We start from the raw sequence: 19,047 nt of genomic DNA, 5'->3' as shown, positions 1-19,047 counted from the left end.
TTTCCAGGTTGGAGAGCTATTTCAAAAGAAGTAGAATAACTTCACAACTTAGGGCTGAGTACAGAAGGTATATCTTCTCTGTGTGCCTTCCTAGTAAAGATATGGGGAGGGAGGATGAGACACAGCCAAACTGTTACAGTAGGACAGGTCCAAGTGAACCCTAGTAATGGTAGAGTTTACAGCTTGGGGAAATCTAATTTTCCCTACTTGGGAAAAACCTTAGAGCAGGGGTCCCCAACCCCTGGGCCACGGACAGCTACCAGTCCGCAGCCTGTTAGGAACCTGGCCGCACAGCAGGAGGTGAGTGGCGGGCAAGCGAGTGAAGCTTCATCTGCCGCTCCCCATCGCTCACATTACTGCCTGCACCATCCCCCATCCCCCCACCCTGTCTGTGGAAACACTGTCTTCCATGAAACTGGTGCCAAAAAGGTTGGGAACCGCTGCCTTAGAGGACAAAGAAGGACGAGAACTCAGAACGAGCCAGGGGAAAGTCAAGAGGAAGCTGGGTGCTCGGAGCAGGAGGGTTAAAGGAGACAGGGGATGAACCTGCCGTGCTGTGCAGCACATTAAGAACGTTAGGAGAGGCCTGCACAGGAGTGGAGAGCACTCTGTGTGGGCTGGAAGGGGGCCCCCTGTGTTCTTTGGGGACCTGTGCGTGGCGGCAGGCAACTGCTGCAGCTCAGCTTCCTATTCAAGAGGCAGTTCCAATTTTCTGTTTATCCCCCAAAATTCCGTATCTATAAATTGTAGACATAAAGCATTAAGGAAGGGAAAGAAAAATAGATTGAACTATCCCCACCCCCATTTTCACTTAGAAGTATTTAACCACTTGGCTCCCTTTCTGCTTAATGTGTTATTTCTTTAATTCGTGTTGTTTTATTTTTGTATCATGTTACTTTTTTTTTTTTTTTTTTTCACGGTACGCGGGCCTCTCACTCCTGTGGCCTCTCCCGTTGCGGAGCACAGGCTCCGGACGCGCAGGCTCAGCGGCCATGGCTCACGGGCCCAGCCGCTCCGCAGCATGTGGGGTCTTCCCGGACCCGGGCACGAACCCGTGTCCCCTGCATCGGCAGGCAGACTCTCAACCACTGCGCCACCAGGGAAGCCCAAAATAAACTGGTCTTTTTGTTTGTTTGTTTGTTTTGGTTTTTTGCGATACGTGGGCCTCTCACTGTTGTGGCCTCTCCCGTTGCGGAGCACAGGCTCCAGAAGCGCAGGCTCAGCCGCCATGGCTCACGGGCCCAGCCGCTCCGAGGCGTGTGGGATTTTCCCGGACCGGGGCACAAATGTAACATGTTACTTTTTTGTAGACCTTTTATATTTTGGTTATTATAAACTACTACATTATTTTCGTTATTAAACTACTTTTCTGTATTCTGAAGAACAAAAAGAAAATTGTGTTCTTTTACTCTGTGTCACTGTCTCACAAGACAGAAACTGAAAAGGGACAACACACAGGCGAGACATCATCACAAAGGACAGGAGAAGAGTGTGAGCTTCCCCTTCTCACCAACACACAAACACCCATCCTTATAGGCTGAACGGCAGAAGATTTAACTAGATTTTTAAAAACTCTTTTTAAGAGCAGTACACAGTTGCTTTTGTGTTGAACCATGTACTGTGTGAGGAGGGACAGGACCTTTCAATTATGCAGGGGCAAAAAAGGCTAACTATTAGTTAAGCTAAAATCTCTACCAAGTTAAAACTTCCTTCTCAATTGAAGTGGCATATGGTTATCAGAATCATGTAAGGAACTTTCACAAAATACACATCTCCCACCATGCTGGGATGGGAGAAGAATCTGTAATGTTTATTTTGAAATTCTTCCTCAGGTAATTCTCGTAAGTTTCTACCTACTGTGAAAATTCCTGAGCTAAAAAAAACAGACCAAATTCCCAAAGCCAAGCTAGTCCATAAAACAAATCTAAATATTTAACTTAAAGAATAACAGAATGACTAAATGAATATAAGTGTAGATAAAAGTATTGTTTCCCAGTATGCAAGCAATGAACCCAGAGAAAAGACAGACAGCGAAGCTCACTCTTTTTCTGTTTCATCTGATCTGGGCCTCAGTACTCTTTGGGCACTACTTCTTTCACAGCATGAATGCCAGGTCAGTACTTCCCCTAAAAGCATCACAGTCAGCAGCATTTCCCGAAAAGAACTTAGGGAGGTGGAGGTGGAATGAACATTAAAATTAATAAATACACTCTTCAAAAATCCTTACTTCAGGAAAAATCACTAAATTCACTTCATAAATGTGAAGGTGAATGCTGAAGATTAACAATTAATTGAAAGAGTATTCTGTATATCCACACATAAACAAAACAAACCTATTTCATTTTTTACTGCAGGTAACTGAAAAGATCAGGTGAGTTGTTAAAACTGCAGTGTTACTTAGGAAACTAGGCAGATCACAATGTCCCTGGGGCAGGAATGTACTTTTAGCGAAAAACAAAAACAAAAAAAAACTTACTTTGAGAAATACATGCATGTTTAATAGAACCAATGTTGGCAAAAAAAATAACTGAAGTGACTGCTTTAGATTTAGAACAAAGATGTTTAGAGTCACTCCTAAGGAAAGAAAACAATCTTTATCTGCCGATGGCAAGCGAATTTAAAGAATGGTTCACCTTCAAAAATCACTCATTTTAAAAACTTATTGAAAAGTTAAGTTTTTGGTATGAAATAAAAATAAAATTTATTGGGAAAAGGTATTCATTTGCTGTACTTTTCCTTAAGCACACACAAATAAGTAACATCAGGAAAAAATTATTGATATTTCTAAGGACCATAGGTCATATACATCATATATTCCAATTATTCTCCTTAATTACTAATCTATTCACCTCAATTTTTTTTTTTTTTTTTTTTTTTTTTGGTACGCGGGCCTCTCACTGTTGTGGCCTCTCCCGTTGCGGAGCACAGGTTCCGGACGCGCAGGCTCAGCAGCCATGGCTTATGGGCCCAGCCGCTCTGCGGCATGTGGGATCTTCCCGGACTGGGCACGAACCCGTGCCCCCTGCATCAGCAGGCGGACTCCCAACCACTGCGCCACCAGGGAAGCCCCACCTCAATTATTTTTAACAAAAATTTATGGAAGCCTACACTATGCTGGATGTGGAGAGGTTATATACAAGATGACTGAGCCAAGGGCCTGTCCACCAGGAGCTCTCAACATAGTGAGGGAGGCCGATGCATAAAGAACTAACAGATAGAAGACACTGAGCTGTAATCAAGGAAAAAGGGAAGTGTGAAGGTAAATTGTGGTAAAAGAGGATTAAATCTAAGGATGTAGAAATCCCTTCCTCACATGTGATTTTTACCTTCAGGGTTAACTGACATTTATTAAACACCCAGTAGGGGAAATGTATTTTCACAGACTTGCACATATGAGAGGATCCAGGCCTTCTGACACTAGAAGCAGCCAGAGAGAGAAAACAACCTCACAATTAGAGGACACAAAGGAGCTTTATCTAATAGGAAGAGATCCTAGCAATCCCACTAGTGTTTTCACTCAAACCTAACTAACCCTCAGCAGTCTATGACAAACTGCTCACTAGCACCTGAAAATTCTCCGTAATCTACTTCCCTCGGCTGGGCCAAGGTTAGCATATCATGAAGCTGTTTCATGTCACCCACAGGAGCAGAATAGTTTCACATCAGTTGGAAGGATGGGTATATTACAGTAGCAAAACAGAGAGAGAGAAAATGCTTTCATCATTCCACTCTGGCAGTAAGATGCCAGCTGGCTGAGAGCTGCTATAAACAAGACTGTCCAACAGTGGACAAAAGATTCCAGAACTGTGTACTATATAATGGGAATTCCAGTAGGATTGGGCAGCCTTATGGACAACATTAGAGCAGAAACATTTTCTAACACATGACCAAAACCAAGGCTCTAAAGAGGTGAGCAAGAGCTGCTGTGCATCACAGCATCCCAACAGATAGAGGACTAATAAAAGGTTCTTTCCCCCAAGCCCTGCGGTAAAACCTGAGGCTGTTTACTATGGCTCCAAAGGTCGAAATAAACAGTATGAATTGAGTCTTCTTTTTGCTCTTTGAAACTCCTTGTCAAGTGGCACAGCCAGCTGGGCACACAACTCTGATATGCAGATCATAACGTTTGTGAACAGATAAAATGAATTACAATGAGTGCAGCCTATCACATTTCAACTCTCTAACGGGCAGGAAGGTCTCTCTTTTTCACCCAGCACTGTCCAAATGACTCCTCTTATAGTCCACCTGAGGTCATTTTAAGCACCTCAGGAAGCTGTACTACTTCTCATTAGCAAACAACTCTGGAAGCCAACTCAAGGTTTGTAAAACTGCAATTATCCTAAGAACAGTGTAGGGTGGTAACTATATAACAAAAATAATAATTTTAGCTACCAGTATGCTAAATATTCAAATGTATTATTTCATTTTGAGCCCCACTAGCCCCCAAAATATTAATATTTTCATTTTCAAGGTGAGGAAATTGAGGTATGGGGAGGTTAAGTCTTGCACCCAGGTAAAGCCAAGATTCTTACCTGAGTCTGCCTAACACTAACATGAGATTAAGAAGGAATAAATGGAAATGGTGATACATTACCAAGTCACCCCCCAAAACAGAGGAAAGGTCAGGAGAGTCGGAGAAAACTCAAAACTGCCGCAAGATACTCAAAAACTACAACTGGTGACTTGTGTATCACACAAAGAGATGTAGCAACTGATAAGTTCCAGTTATGCTTTTCTAAGACAATAATGGTTAAAAAAGAAAAAAAAAGCTATCCTTCACAATCAATAAATCTCTCATTTTGGGAAAAGCTGCCTACAGCACTAGTTCCTTATTACCATTCCATGACTGTGTCCTTGACAGCAATACCACCGCCTCTACCAGAACACCAATCACACCATCTGCTGCTGGAGCAGCAGCAATCCTTAATACCGGAACCAAGGCTTACTACTTTAATAGCCACAGCCCAATACCAGCAACCAAAACAACCAAACCACAACAGCTGCTTTACGAATTTCATCTGGGTACCCTGCCCACTACCCACACACCCACCCACCAACTCTGCCCATTTGCAGTCACTATGTGCTGGGCACTGCGCTAGACCCTAGCACTCTCTTCCTCACCTGCAGCACTTCTCCAAAGCTACGCGAAGCCCAGGGTTCTACCTCCCATACAGAACTGTGCTCTGAACAGCAAAGCACAGAGCTCATACCAATTATGAAATGGGATTTCCTGCTAAGCAAATTAACAAAGCACCAGTCATAAAACCATATGCATTTAGGGTGATAGTTCCCAACGCTGGCTGTATATTAGAGAGACCTGGGAGCTTCAAAATACTGCTAATGCCTGGGCCTCATCCCAGGCCGATTAAATCAGAATCTTGGGACCTGGTGGCCCAGCATGGATATATTTTTTAAAGCTTCTCAGGTGATTCAAAAATACAGCCAGGGATGAAAACCACCAAACTTACTTATTTCTAGAGTGGCACTTCTGAAAACCGCTTAGCCCCACAAATCGATTAGGTGGTACAAAGACTCGCTCTCATTGCACTTGCCATGTGGGCTGTATTAAAATGACACATCAATCAAACGTTCTCTTAAAATCAAGGTCCTGTTATTTCTTTGTTTATAGCAATGAAATTCTAAACAAGAGAGTACCTTGAGGTCACTCATCGCCCCCCAGCGGTCCCCAGGCCTCACTCAGAGAACCAGAGCTGTGTTAAGGCTCCAGCAGTGAGGAAGGAGGTTGTTGAGCACTCCCTCTCACGCAGCTGAGGGTTTGGGGGAGTGGAACTGGCCATGTCCAGGCAGCAGGCAGCCTCAGCTCAGTAACCCGAAAGGAGGAAATCTTCACCGTTCCGGCATGATTATCAAACTCTTTGTGCTCTTACAGGAGAGTAATTATAGGCATGTGAAAAAAGGGAAGCACTCCCCAAGGAACTCTTCCTCACATGCTTCCCAAGAGGCAGTAGGGCCATTAAAAATTCCATGATGAAGAGGAAAAACAGCCTGGGAACAGCCAGGAGGCAATACAGCAAATTAATACACCAGCCCTCCTCGGGGAAAGCTGTGATAAAACAGGAAACACTTCTCTCTTCGCAAAATAAAATTATACCCCTAATGATAACATAGTCACCACACACACACACACACACACACACACACATACACACACACACATACACACACACATACACACACACAAATCGTTCTAATAATGGGTATGAAATTCCCAATGCTGCCCAGATGCTTTGAAAGAAATCTTTTCCTACTACAAATAAAATAGAACAAGAAAAAGATAAAATTTCCATTCGAAACAGTTTTTCATACGGTCATTCACCTGCCTCTTCCCTACCACCAGCACTCTTTAACATTCCTTCCTAGGTGCCAGGCTTTGTTAAACAGTCCACTCTTTACAAAGCCCACCATCCACTTGTGAATCCGATCTCATCAGTCAGCCACACTGGAGCTAGACTGCTCCTTCTCTGCTGACTACTTAGCGGGCAGGGACCCTGCTATTAGGGAAAACAGGGAGCCCCGAGGGCTAAGTGAGACCATCATCCACGTTTCCTAAAACCTGCATAGGTCACTTGTGCTGACCATTTCCCACAGATCAGGGGTTGCCAAACTATTGATTGTGCACCCTCACCAGGAAAAAATCTGAACAAACCCTCCTTATATATGTAACACACACACATAAAACAAAAATATGTGCTGCTAGACTAATATATGTACAACTGAAAGCAAAAAAAAAATTTTAAGGATGATAATAAGTAACTGTATTTATTTAAAATACATTTAAAAATTTTTTTAATTTCTTCCCTCTACCCCAAAGAACCTTCATGTTTGCAACCTACTTTGTATCCACTGGCCCAGGAATGATGTCAGGCAGGACAAGTATGAGCTATAATTGCCCACATTCTCTCATCTTGCTTTCAGCAATGGTCTGAAGCAATAAGCAATATTTCCCTAGAGCTGAGTGCACCAGAAACACAGCCTAGGCTTCCTTATGTTTCCAAGTCCAGCCACCAGCACTGCTGGTACAAGAACAAAGATAATGATGTGGGTAATGAGATACACAAAGAAACAAGAAGCTCACACCCACTCCAACCAGGATAAGGCCTTAAAGGCAACAGGAAACCTGACAAAAGCATGGATACCAATCTCAGCACAGCACAGTTCTAGGCAGCAAAGGTAAAGGGAGAAAGGCAAATAATACACTTTCAGCATCTGACATGACATGGTGTTACTTACACAGTCCTTCCAAAGACCACACACAGCCATGATTTTATTTGGTATTAAGACAAACAGCTGTGTTGGCGGGAATGTAAATTGATACAGCCACGATGGAGAACAGTATGGAGGTTCCTTAAAAAACAAAAAACAGAACTACCGTATGACCCAGCAATCCCACTACTGGGCATATACGCTGAGAAAACCGTAATTCAAAAAGATGGGGCTGGGCTTCCCTGGTGGCGCAGTGGTTGAGAGTCCGCCTGCCAATGCAGGGGACACGGGTTCGTGCCCCGGTCCGGGAAGATCCCACATGCCGCGGAGCAGCTGGGCCCGTGAGCCATGGCCACTGAGCCTGCGTGTCCGGAGCCTGTGCTCCGCAACGGGAGAGGCCACAACAGTGAGAGGCCCGCGTACTGCAAAAAAAAAAAAAAAAAAAAAAGATGGGGCTTCCCTGGTGGCGCAGTGGTTAAAAATCCACCTGCTAATGCAGAGGACACAGGTTTGAGCCTTGGTCCTGGAAGATCCCATGTGCCGTGGAGCAACTAAGCCCGCAAGCCACAACTACTGAGCCCAACTAGAGAAAGCCTGTGTGCAGCAACGAAGGGCCAATGCAGCCAAAAATAAAAATAAAATTTATTAAAAAAACAAACAAAACAAAAACAAAAAGAGGCTTGTAACACAATGTTCACTGCAGCACTATCTACAATAGCCAGGACATGGAAGCAACCTAAGTGTCCGTCGACAGATGAGTGGATAAAGAAGATGTGGTACATATATACAATGGAATATTACTCAGCCATAAAAAGAAACGAAATTGAGTTATTTGTAGTGAGGTGGATGGACCTAGAGTCTGCAGACTCTAAGTCAGAAAGAGAAAAACAAATACCGTATGCTAACACATATATATGGAATCTAAAAAAAAAAAAAAAGGTTCTGAAGAACCTAGGGGCAGGACAGGAATAAAGATGCAGATGTAGAGAATGGACATGAGGACACAGGGAGGGGGAAGGGTAAGCTGGGATGAAGTGAGAGAGTGGCATGGACTTATATACATTACCAAATGTAAAATAGCTAGCTAGTGGGAAGCAGCCGCATAGCACAGGGAGATCAGCTCGGTGCTTTGTGACCATCTGGAGGGGTGGGATAGGGAGGGTGGGAGGGAGAGGCAAGAGGGAGGAGATATGGGGATATATGAATACGTATAGCTGATTCACTGTGTTATACAGCAGAAACTAACACAACATTGTAAAGCAATTATACTCCAATAAAGATGTTAAAAAAAAAAGACAAATAGCTGGAGGACTGCTTTTGTATGGATTGAAATCTCGTCTTCCAAGACAGCCTGAGCACCACCACCTCTAAGAAAAGCTCCCTGAGCCTGAGTGAGGAGCTGCTCCTCTGTGCTGCTATCACTCTGGTGCACACCTTTAGGCACTTGTCACTACAAATTGTAGTTCTCCATTTCCACACCTGACCTTCCCACGAGGATATAAGCTCCTTAGGGGCAGTACCTAAACAAAGTGCCTGGCACACAGTAGGGAGTCAGCAAATGATGAATGAATGATGACTAAACAGCATGCAACTAAAGAAAAGGCCTTACAGCAATTTATTAATATCCCCTAATCCTCCAAGTTCTTAGTTAACACCATGTGTGATAGTCTCTCTTTTCAAATGACTTTCCCTATTGAAATACTACTTTTCCAGTAGAAGGCTAGGCAGTAGGTTATAGTGCAGAGTTTATTATTACAGCCCACAGCAAAAGTTCTAACTGTATCCATGAAAGAATAATTTCTTTGTGCAGCCTGCACCCCAAATCTATGAACATATCCACTTAAGAATGTGTTAGGAAGAAAATCAGAAAAAAAAAATCATCAGAACCTTGGAAAAAAATTCTTTGTGCCACTAGAAGTAATAAAAGTTCTACGGTTCAGCCTATTAGTTGCTCCTTGTGCACAAAAACCTGCTAGGGCATGCCATCACTGAAACCATATTTACTCTGCATGTCACCCAACTTAAGAGAATTTATATTCAGAGGCACTGGTTTCATTCTGCTATGCAGGTGCAGGATTCTTTCTGACAAATATATACTGAATGCCCAGTAAGTGCCAGACACTGTGTTAGGTACTGGGGACATATCAGGGAACAAGACAAGGTCCCAGCACCTAGAAGCTTATATTCTAATGAGAAACCAGGGGGAAAGTAGGAAGAAAAAAAAAAACAATAAACAAAGTCATTTCAGACTGTGACTAAAGCTCTAAAGGAAAGAGATAATGAATGGTGAGTAGCACAGGTGGCCCCTTTAGACAGGGCGGTCCGAGAGGTCCTCCCTGAGGAGGTGGCCTGAGCTGAGGTGAGAAGGAGCCAATCATGAGAAGAGCTCTAAGATGGCAGTCCAGGCAAAGGGAACACGTGTGAAGGTTCAGCGGCAGGAAAGGGTTGCAATTTTTGAAGAACAAAATGGAGCTCCCTGGCGCAGCTGGATCTCTTCCCCATGAGGAGGACAAGGAGGCTGGACATGAAGGCAGGAGTCAGATCATGCAGGGTTTTGCAGGTCATGGCAAGGACTATTAATAATGTTCTTTGAGGAAGGGGCTTCTAGGAGAAGAAATACAGAATTGGAGCCAGAACTTAGGTCAAAGTTGAGATTTAAATCACATCCTAGCCATGTGACCAAAGGAAAGAACTTCAACACTCTGCCTCAGTTTCTGCACCTATAAAACAACTACTGACCTCAAAAGGTTGTTGAAAAGATCAAATTGGATAGTATACACTAACATACTCTAATTTGCAAAGTGTTATAAAAAGGAAATAGTATCATCTAGAAAAGAAGTCACTCGAAGACAATTACCTGGCAGAGCAGCGTGCTGGTGAACATCTTCGGTGAGAAGCATCAGCAAGAACATCCAGGGAGTAAAGGGGAGAAAGAGGATTAAACTGCAGGAATAAATGAGATTATTTCAGTATGGCTTATATGAAACAGACCTGATCCTAAAGGGCTACCTGCTACTTGCTTACTTTTGCCCTTTCACTGTTCAACTCTCTTGCCATACACAGACACCATTCAATAAAGCTGTGCATATCCAACAGTGTACCCAAGAATGTAGCATAACTGATCTAGCACGCCTCAAAAAATAGACTATTCCTTGGTAAGCAACAATTTTTCAAAAACTTCTGATACACAATAATTACTTAAATGGCAAAAGATAGTACTTTCTAACTGACATAAAGGGAACTCATGCCTACTGATTATCAGCCCTTGTTCCCAAGAATACTAGCATGAAATTACCTTTTCATTTCCTTATCCTGGCAGATGTTTCCAGTGAATAACTGGTTAGCACATACCAGCAGCAGTGTAGTGGAAACAGAACTAGATTAAGAATTAGAATACCCAACGTTTAGTTCCAGCCTACAACTGAGTTGCCATATATTAAAAAACCACAAAATCTCTTTGACCTTTACTATCCTCATCTGTAAAATAGATGTATCACTATCTGTCTTACCTATTTTATGGGATTATTGTGAGGGCTACATAAAATATTACTTGCGGTTTAACAAGTAATTTCAGTTTCTCATCTGTAAAACACCTATTCACCTCAAAAGGGGGCTGTAAGGATCAACTAGGACACTGTAATAAAAGTACCTCACTTTACGTTAGCTACTTTTCTTTGGATTTTTTCCACAATAAGTACTCCTTCCCCAAAATTTGAGAAGTAAATATATATCAACACTAGAAGAACACTGAATGGTAATTTCAAAAGGACTTAAAAAGTATACAAACTAAGCAACTGTTCTGTCATAGAGGTTCCAGTCTCAATGTTGTATGACTTTGGGCAAATAGCTTAAAGCTCATTTGTAAATAACACATCTCATTTGTAAATAACAGATCTGGACTAGGTGATCATCACAGGTCTCTTTGCCTTTAGATCCTCTGATGCAAACACAATTAATACCCTAGCTTAGTGTTCCCCAAACTGCAATCTCTCACATCCCACCTTAATGACTTTCTTTTTATCTGCCCACCACCTGCTCTACTTCTCATTTAATATTTTTCTTCATATCAATTATCTTTACTCACCCTTGTCCTTACTGTATTTCTATGAAATAACAAGTTTGATAGAATGATCACGTTTCTAAAGTAAATTATTGGAACTTAAAGTAAAAATTCTGTATCCACAAGCCATCTAAAATCATATAATAAATACACACCAGTTAGGTGTACCACTGTTCTAGTTCATTTTGAAACAGTAACTTCAAGATGAAAGTTCCAAGTCTAAAATGTCAACTTAACAAGCTAATAAGCAGGCAAACAAAACAAAACAAAACAAAAAAACGATGGAGCGATAGAAAGCCTGAGAATTTTTACCTATCAATCTTCATCTATTTTACAACTAATCATCAAGGTAAAGCAACCTCTCTCCCAGCAAAACTCAAAAGCCTCAAACGTTAAAGGAACATACTGAGAGTCACTGTCAGTAATTTTAAAATTATGACCCCTATAAAGGATTAGACATGCCAAGGGCCCCCTCAGGGGTAGCTAGGGTAAAAGAGTAAGAGGCTCTAGGCCTCGATCCCACTTTACCCAAAGTAGCTCTACCTTCCTCTGCTTCACATGTTTAGGATTCAACGTTGTACTTCCCAGCACAGGATGCTGATGCATTCTGATTTCTTACTGCAAAATTCGAAACCAGAATGACAACTGCATTCCTATGAAATATGTGTTATAAGTAATAAACTGAAGGTCACAAGTTGAAACTAAAAAGGGGAATTAGCTACAGTGCTTATCAGTGAATACTAGATATTCTTGGAAAACAGTCCTCCAAGAAAATCAGAATAACATAAGGAACAAGAACCTTACCTCATGTGCACAAGCAGAAATGTGAGGAAAATCAGAAGCCAACGCTTTATTCTTTCTAAAGAAAAGGAAATCAAATGATAAAATAAAGATGACAAAGAAAAGCAATCTCACCTGATTTCGTTCTCTTTTCCCAGCTGATGGTAACCAGAAACTAAAGAGACGGAGAGAATAAGAGCAAAGAAAACAATAAAAGAAGTGGCAGGAACATTATTAGAGAGAAGATAAAAAGATGTTGGGTTAATGAAGACAAAGAAATGAGAAAAAAATGGAGTTGGAGGAGAAAAGGAGAGAGATGTTAAATGTGTATGAACTTTTTTGCAGAAAATAACTCTTCAAAGTAAAAAGCCTTTTAATGGAATGTAGAAGACTAGACACTTTTAAAAAAACTCAAGATGGTGGTGTGACACCCATGCACTCTCAGCTGTGCAATAAGAACAGGATCCCCAATTCAACAAAGGCATAAACCACATCTTGCCTATTTTATAGATTAAAACTTCAACCAGGCTGGATGGGTATAGGAGTATAACTGGATACTGACCATGACATGTAGTGGAGACACCAAAGAGCCAATCATGTTAGGGGACAAGGCTGTCACAAGAAAGGGTGGAATGATTTTCCTATAGCTACACATAGGCTTTCCAGTGGCACTTATCACAGTAGTTAGAATAAAAAGATCTCTCTCTGTCTAGAGGTCTAAAAATGGGAAGACCATATAGGAGAATACAGAGGCAATCAGCCATTTTGAACAAAAAAATTTTTAAGAGACAGAAAAATGAATTTAAAATATAATATCCTTATTGGAGGCTACTTTTATAATGCAGCACCCATAGACATAAATAGCAAAGAAATAAAAACGAGTCTAGAAAGGAAAAAAAATCACTCTCGTGAGTTTAGGGTGTTAGCCATTTTAACTGTTATAAAGTACCCATCTTTAAAACCTTCTTTTTCAGCTCTACAATCGAATTTTTAGGTTCTTTCATAAAACGTTCCCCTGCTGCCTCCTTCAAGGAAAAGGCTAAGATAGCCAGTAAATACATAAGTACTTACTCTTTCTGCCGAGGGTCACTAATGAGATGGCCTATCCTCTCAGTGCCCAAATTACTCATGCTGGACTCCTGAAAAGGCAAAGAAGATAACAGTGTCATCTAACCACAGAAACAAATATGTAAGTATGATCTGTCATCAAGCTCATGTTTTCCCATAATTATACCAGCAACCCCAAAGCACAAGTCAGATTGTCAGTCTTAAAATCCAACAGCGCCTTTTTGTGGGACTCTACTGTTAAAGTACTGTATGTTATTATAAACTTATTTTTCTCTAGTGATCAAAAAAAAGTCATTATAAACTTTTTTTTAACTATATATAGTATTTTAATATAGTGAGTAATGCCTCTTAGAGTTATTAAAGTGTATCAAAATAGAAACATTTGGGGCTTCCCTGGTGGCGCAGTGGTTGAGAGTCTGCCTGTCAATGCAGGGGACACGGGTTCGAGCCCTGGTCTGGGAAGATCCCACATGCCGCGGAGCAACTAGCCCCGTGAGCCACAATTACTGAGCCTGCGCGTCTGGAGCCTGTGCTCCACAACAAGAGAGCCCCGCGCACTGCGATGAAGAGTGGCCCCCGCTTGCCGCAACTAGAGAAAGCCCTCGCATTTTAAATTTTAAATAAAATTAAAAAAAAAATAGAAACACTTAAAAAAAAATCCAACAGCAACCAATTTTTTTTTTTTTTGCAGTACTCCGTCCTCTCACTGTTGTGGCCTCTCCCATTGCGGAGCACAGGCTGCGGACGCGCAGGCTCAGCGGCCATGGCTCATGGGCCTAGCCGCTCCGTGGCATGTGGGATCTTCCTGGACTGAGGCACGAACCCGTGTCCCCTGCATCGGCAGGTGGACTCTCAACCACTGCGCCACCAGGGAAGCCCAGCAGCCAATTTTTAACAGGCCAGCACACCAATATCCCTAGAGTCATATGATTTTAGCCTCAAGAGCCTTCATAATGGTATATTTACTGAGTCCTCACTGGTAACACCTAAGTATCTACTAACTAAATGTATACATGTCAAAGGACTTTGTAACTTACAAAAACTGTCACCCTGTATTTTGCCTGTTAAACATGTCCTAAAGTAAAAATAGAAGTCTGTATAAATTGCTTCTTAAATTTCCGGTTCTCAAGACTGTAATATGAAATCATATCCATAACACCACAAGCAATTCAGAAACTAATCATATCCAAAAAACTGGAAAATGGCAGAAGGCCCTCACCCTACATTTAATGTGAGTACACTTACAGCAAACATCTATCATAGAACCTTGGGATGCGTACCAACAGTACAGGAGCAAGAGTTACACGCATATGAGGAAGTGTTAAGATGAGAGAGCGTAAGTCATAGGCATGAATGTCAAAAATGTCAAGCCTGGTACTCAAACACATTTGTTTCTGAGCAAACATTATTATCTGCATTTGTCTATGTGTGTGGATTAGCCTAAATATTAGGGTACACATTTTAGCAGAACTGGCTATAAAAAAATTAATTTGAGGTCAGATTTCAGGTGGGATTGGAGCTAAATGAAAAGGCTTCACATACTGTATTCTTCATATTCTTCACTCCTTACACCTGTGCCTCCTGGTCACAGACAAAGCCATGGTAATGAGGCCAAAGGAAAAGATGGGTGAAAAATGAGCTATTTGTTACAGCAGAAAAATTATTAACTTAAAGTGCCATAATGTTTAAATTTACAGTTTATTACTGTGTAAATTACAAGCAGTACTTTGCGTAATTAGCAGCTCGCTGGCAGGGAGCTGTGAATGAAACTCATTATTTATGATTACAATTTAGAAAAAGAGAAGAGAGATGGGGGAGGGAGAAGAAGGGGGGCAGAACAGTGACCTCTGGTAGAAATGACAAATATCCCTTTAAGGTGATGAAGATGAATTAAACAAGTAAATATTATCCTATTCATTTGAAATCATTAAAGACACATCCAATAGGCCCTACTTTCCTTCCGTGCAAGCTACAGGGAGCCTCCAGGATGAAATGATTTACCTCCATAGAAGCGGAAGGCTCTTATTTTATAGGAGCTGAAACAAAGTAAGGTAGGTGGTAGGGAGATCATCATCTGTCAAGCCTAACCAATAAAGAGAAAAAGTCAAACCAGCGCTCTGCTCCCCACTCCCAATCTCCTGCCTCCCTCATGCATTCCTACCCTGCTAGCTGTCCTCGTAAGAGTAAGCTCTCAGAATAGCAAATACAGCATTTTATCGCCTATAAAATGAGTAATCCAAAAGAAGAGGTATCATTCTTCCAATAAGCAAATGTCTTTCTAATTAGAGAGTTGAAGTTGAATTGAAAGATAAAAAGAATATGAATTCATCTGAAAATAAACAGCCTCATTTCTTCTGCAGAGAACAGTTCCCTGATTAATCTATGAAACAGTAGCTTCTGAGGGCAGGCAGACTGTGGGTCTGACCACTATATACCTGGCTGGGCGTAGAGCCTGACACACATAGGCACTCTAGATGCTTACTGAGTGAACATACACGTTAATGCTCTAGAATGCCTCTCCTGTCCTTATTCTTTGTCCACCACAATCCTCTCTGACTGGGTATGAACCCCAGCCTTAACCTATTTTCAATCTCAAAGCCAGAGTAAAAAATAAATAAAATAATTAATTAAATTTAAATTGAAAAAGATAAAAAAGAAGTAGACCTGGGTTCAATTTTCTATATTTTGCCACTTCTATCTGGGTAACATCAGACATTCTTTAACATCTTTGAACCCATTTTCCTTATCCTCTAAAGAGAATATCACCTTTTTTACAAGATTTTTGGGAGGATTAAGTGAACTGAGTGCCTAGTACAGTCCCTGGCAAAGGCAGAACTGAGTAAATGGTAGATATCCCTCCCTCATGGCCAAGGAGGGGCTTTTGAAATTTGATAACAGGTTTTTTTTCCCCAGTTTTTTTCTTTTTAAATGAATTCTAGAATAAAAGACCAAAGTTAGAACAAAAGAAGCATTCATGAATTCAAGGAGTCATAAAGAAGCCAAAAGTATTTCAACTTATATAATAATAATATAAGATTAATCAAAACAGTAGAAGAGACAGAGATCAGGCCTGTAGATTTACAGACAGCAGACACTGTCATGACAAGTGTTCGCTTTGTCAGAACTTCTGTATGAATCAAGCTTCATCTTTTATGTGTGCATCCATTCATGCCCTATATAATGTTCACTCTTGTGAGTTTGCAAAATACACCTGGCTTAATTAACCCCAGGGAGTTCTGCAGCACCTTTGATTATCAACAGTGTACACAAATCTTATAGGGAATATTATCTTCCCAGTGAGCCTAGAAAACAATGACAGCTATCACCTTCCCAACAAGCCTTCTTCGCCCCTTCCTGAGGCATCGAGCTGCAGCTCCAGGCAGACGATTAAAGCGAGCATGGTACCCTAAATAAAAAAGAAGAAAGACCTCAGTAACTGAATGCAGAAGATTCATTAGCAATGATATGCTTCTAGTACACCAAAAGCCTTCCTCCCCAAGATCTTACTAAAATGACCCTTAAACTAGTATCACTAGGCTATTTGCCAATGATTTACTATTCCCATGTCTTTGTCACCAGTAGTATGATCTTAGGCATGCCATTTACCTCTGACCTAGGCATCCTCATCTATAAAAAAAGAATAATCACTGGCTCAGTCCTCTTTTACAGGACTGTTTTGAAGACTCAATGAAATAGTACATGGAATGTACTTTATAAACTGAAAACACTACACAAATATAAGGTATTATCAACAATTTCTAATTGCAAATTAAATGTTAGCTATTATCTTAAAAAATTCTAAAAATAGCATGTATAGTATAATCCCATTTTTCTAATTGCTGTATATGTTCTACACATAGAAGAGACAACTGGAAGAATCCACACCAAGATGTTATCAATGACTCTGGGTGTGGGATTATAGGCCATTTAAAGTTTCTTCTTCCTATTCTTGCTTATTTGCATATACTTTAAGTGGTCCATAAAGAACTTTTAGAAATGGTCACTGAAATGTTTATGAAAGTTTTAAGGTAGCAAACAACGTGCCTCAGCCAAGCATCATTACCAAGAACCAACTGCTTTCAGAAGGACTTTCAATCACCCAAATTTATCACAACGAAATGCTACAGAATAGGAACTTACAGTTCTATTGTAATTCTGATCACCAATAGATGCTCAACATATACTTGGTAACTGACTAACTGGTTGATTATTGATTACTGGGAATCCTCACATCATAAATTTATAGAGCTAAAGGAAACCTCTGAAACAGTTTTGTTCCATGTCACGATATCCTAAGTGATGACCCTGATGTCCCTAGGAAATGAAGTGACTCTGCCACAGTCACAGAGCTAGGGAGACAGTACCAGACAGTATTACCACAGAGTATTACCACATTTCCTTCCCCGTCCTAGGCTCTTTCCATTTCACTTTGCTACATCATAACTGATGGAAAGCAAGGGGAAAGGATACGTATTTGCGTTACAGTCCACAATAATAGAATTATTAAAATATTTTTAAAAATATTTTTAAATCATCCATTTTTAAAATGTCATTATACCTTGTACATGAGTGTTGTTACTGAAATCTGTTCTCTTCCAAGATCCACTACTTCAGGCTTCCACTGAGCACTCAGTAGCCCATCAGTTTCACAGCAGGATAAGCAGCAGTGACAGGCTGCTAGGCTTCTTAAATCTGGCACAAATGGCAATAGCAAGCTGAAGGAACGCCCTGCTAATATATATCCCAAGAGTCTCCATGGATTGATTTAGGTAAGAATGGAGAGAACCTCAAGTTTTGAGACTCACCCTTGAATCTTCTAGAAAAATCCCTGGACTAGCTCTAAAATTCAGATAGGTAATGCATGCTTACAGCATGGGAAGACTCTCCCCAGAAAGAATCATGTAAGTGTGAAGTATATTTTGGTCTCCTCAGAACTCACCTCTTTGAGCTGGCCGAGAAGGTAAAAGGAATGTGGAATCTGAAAGTTTATCCAGTCCAGAATCCATTCTCTCTACTTCAGAGCAATGGTCAGGAGCCCACTTGGGCAGAAGATTAGGGACAGTGAATCCTGGGACACATTCTCCTTCATAGAACCAATCACTCTGCTCGTCATCCCCTAAAGTAAAGAGATTCTATCATAAGCGGGAATTTTAACATGCTCTATGAAAAACCAAATAGGAAGATGACTTCTCAGTGCTATAGGTTTGATTATACTTTTTAAATAAAGCCAAAATACAAAAAAATTGTTTTGATACTTCTTCTTGATCCATATTTTGATGAAAACTGGGACATCAAACTAGTTCCACATAAATGTCATACTGTGGTACACTGGACTGCTTTTGATAGTAAAAACTAATAAAGCTACCATTTACTAAGCCCTTACCACCTACCAGAATCTATGCTAAAAATCTGTAAATTTTTTATCTCTTCCAAACCTTACACTAACTCCAACTTATCAATTAGGCAACTAAAGCCCAGAGAAGTCAAGGTCAAGTTAGTAAATGATGAAGCCATGGTTTCAACCCAAAACCTGACTAACTCCAAAGCCTTCAACACAAAAATAAACTGCCTCCCATGTACCATTCTAAGTGGTAAAAATGAACTTGGAGGTTCAAAGCCCACAAATGTTTCTCAATTCAAAACTAGCTATTCCTGAAGAATTTCTTGCTATATTTGTATTTCTCATAATAGGTGAATGAAGAATGTGTATCCATACCTTGTTTCTTCCTTGATGTTTCATTAATGGGACACAAAATCATCTTGACAGTAGCAATCCAAGCTACCAGGAAAAAACTAACCACAAAGACAATATAAGCCCCCAAGGCTTGTCAAGAAGTTATACTATTTGCCCAAGGCCATACTTTTGATTATTGACAAAGTCAAGACTAGACCCATATAGCCCAGACTCTTGGTTC

At 40.9% G+C, this 19,047-nt stretch overlaps 1 protein-coding gene across 9 annotated transcripts in view; it reads right to left on the bottom strand.

Annotated features, from left to right (window-relative positions):
• The window catches only part of GPATCH2L (G-patch domain containing 2 like), a 66,860-nt gene that overhangs the window by 27,842 nt on the left and 19,971 nt on the right, over window positions 1–19,047 (bottom strand). For 5 of the 9 annotated variants that reach the window (XR_004348340.1, XM_032622011.1, XM_032622009.1 and 2 more), the window contains 5 exons: window positions 18,072–18,248; window positions 16,459–16,538; window positions 13,136–13,203; window positions 12,089–12,143; window positions 10,082–10,167 (listed from right to left, as the gene is read on the bottom strand). Coding sequence is in view for 6 of the 9 variants with exons in the window: in XM_032622011.1 (XP_032477902.1) it covers window positions 10,082–10,167; window positions 12,089–12,143; window positions 13,136–13,203; window positions 16,459–16,538; window positions 18,072–18,248 (466 nt within the window). In the remaining 3 variants the exon portion in view is untranslated. Of the gene's footprint in view, window positions 1–8,290; window positions 8,364–10,081; window positions 10,168–10,519; window positions 10,601–12,088; window positions 12,144–12,199; window positions 12,240–13,135; window positions 13,204–16,458; window positions 16,539–18,071; window positions 18,249–19,047 lie in introns of all 9 variants that reach the window. The other 4 variants (XM_032622012.1, XM_032622014.1, XR_004348339.1 and 1 more) reach the window with 3 other exon arrangements.

The sequence above is a fragment of the Phocoena sinus genome, chromosome 2 (assembly GCF_008692025.1).
Source record: "Phocoena sinus isolate mPhoSin1 chromosome 2, mPhoSin1.pri, whole genome shotgun sequence".
NCBI classification, from domain to species: Eukaryota; Metazoa; Chordata; class Mammalia; order Artiodactyla; family Phocoenidae; genus Phocoena; species Phocoena sinus.
The sequence above is the reverse complement of the archived record's forward strand: the minus strand, read 5'-3'. Positions and strand labels throughout refer to the sequence as shown.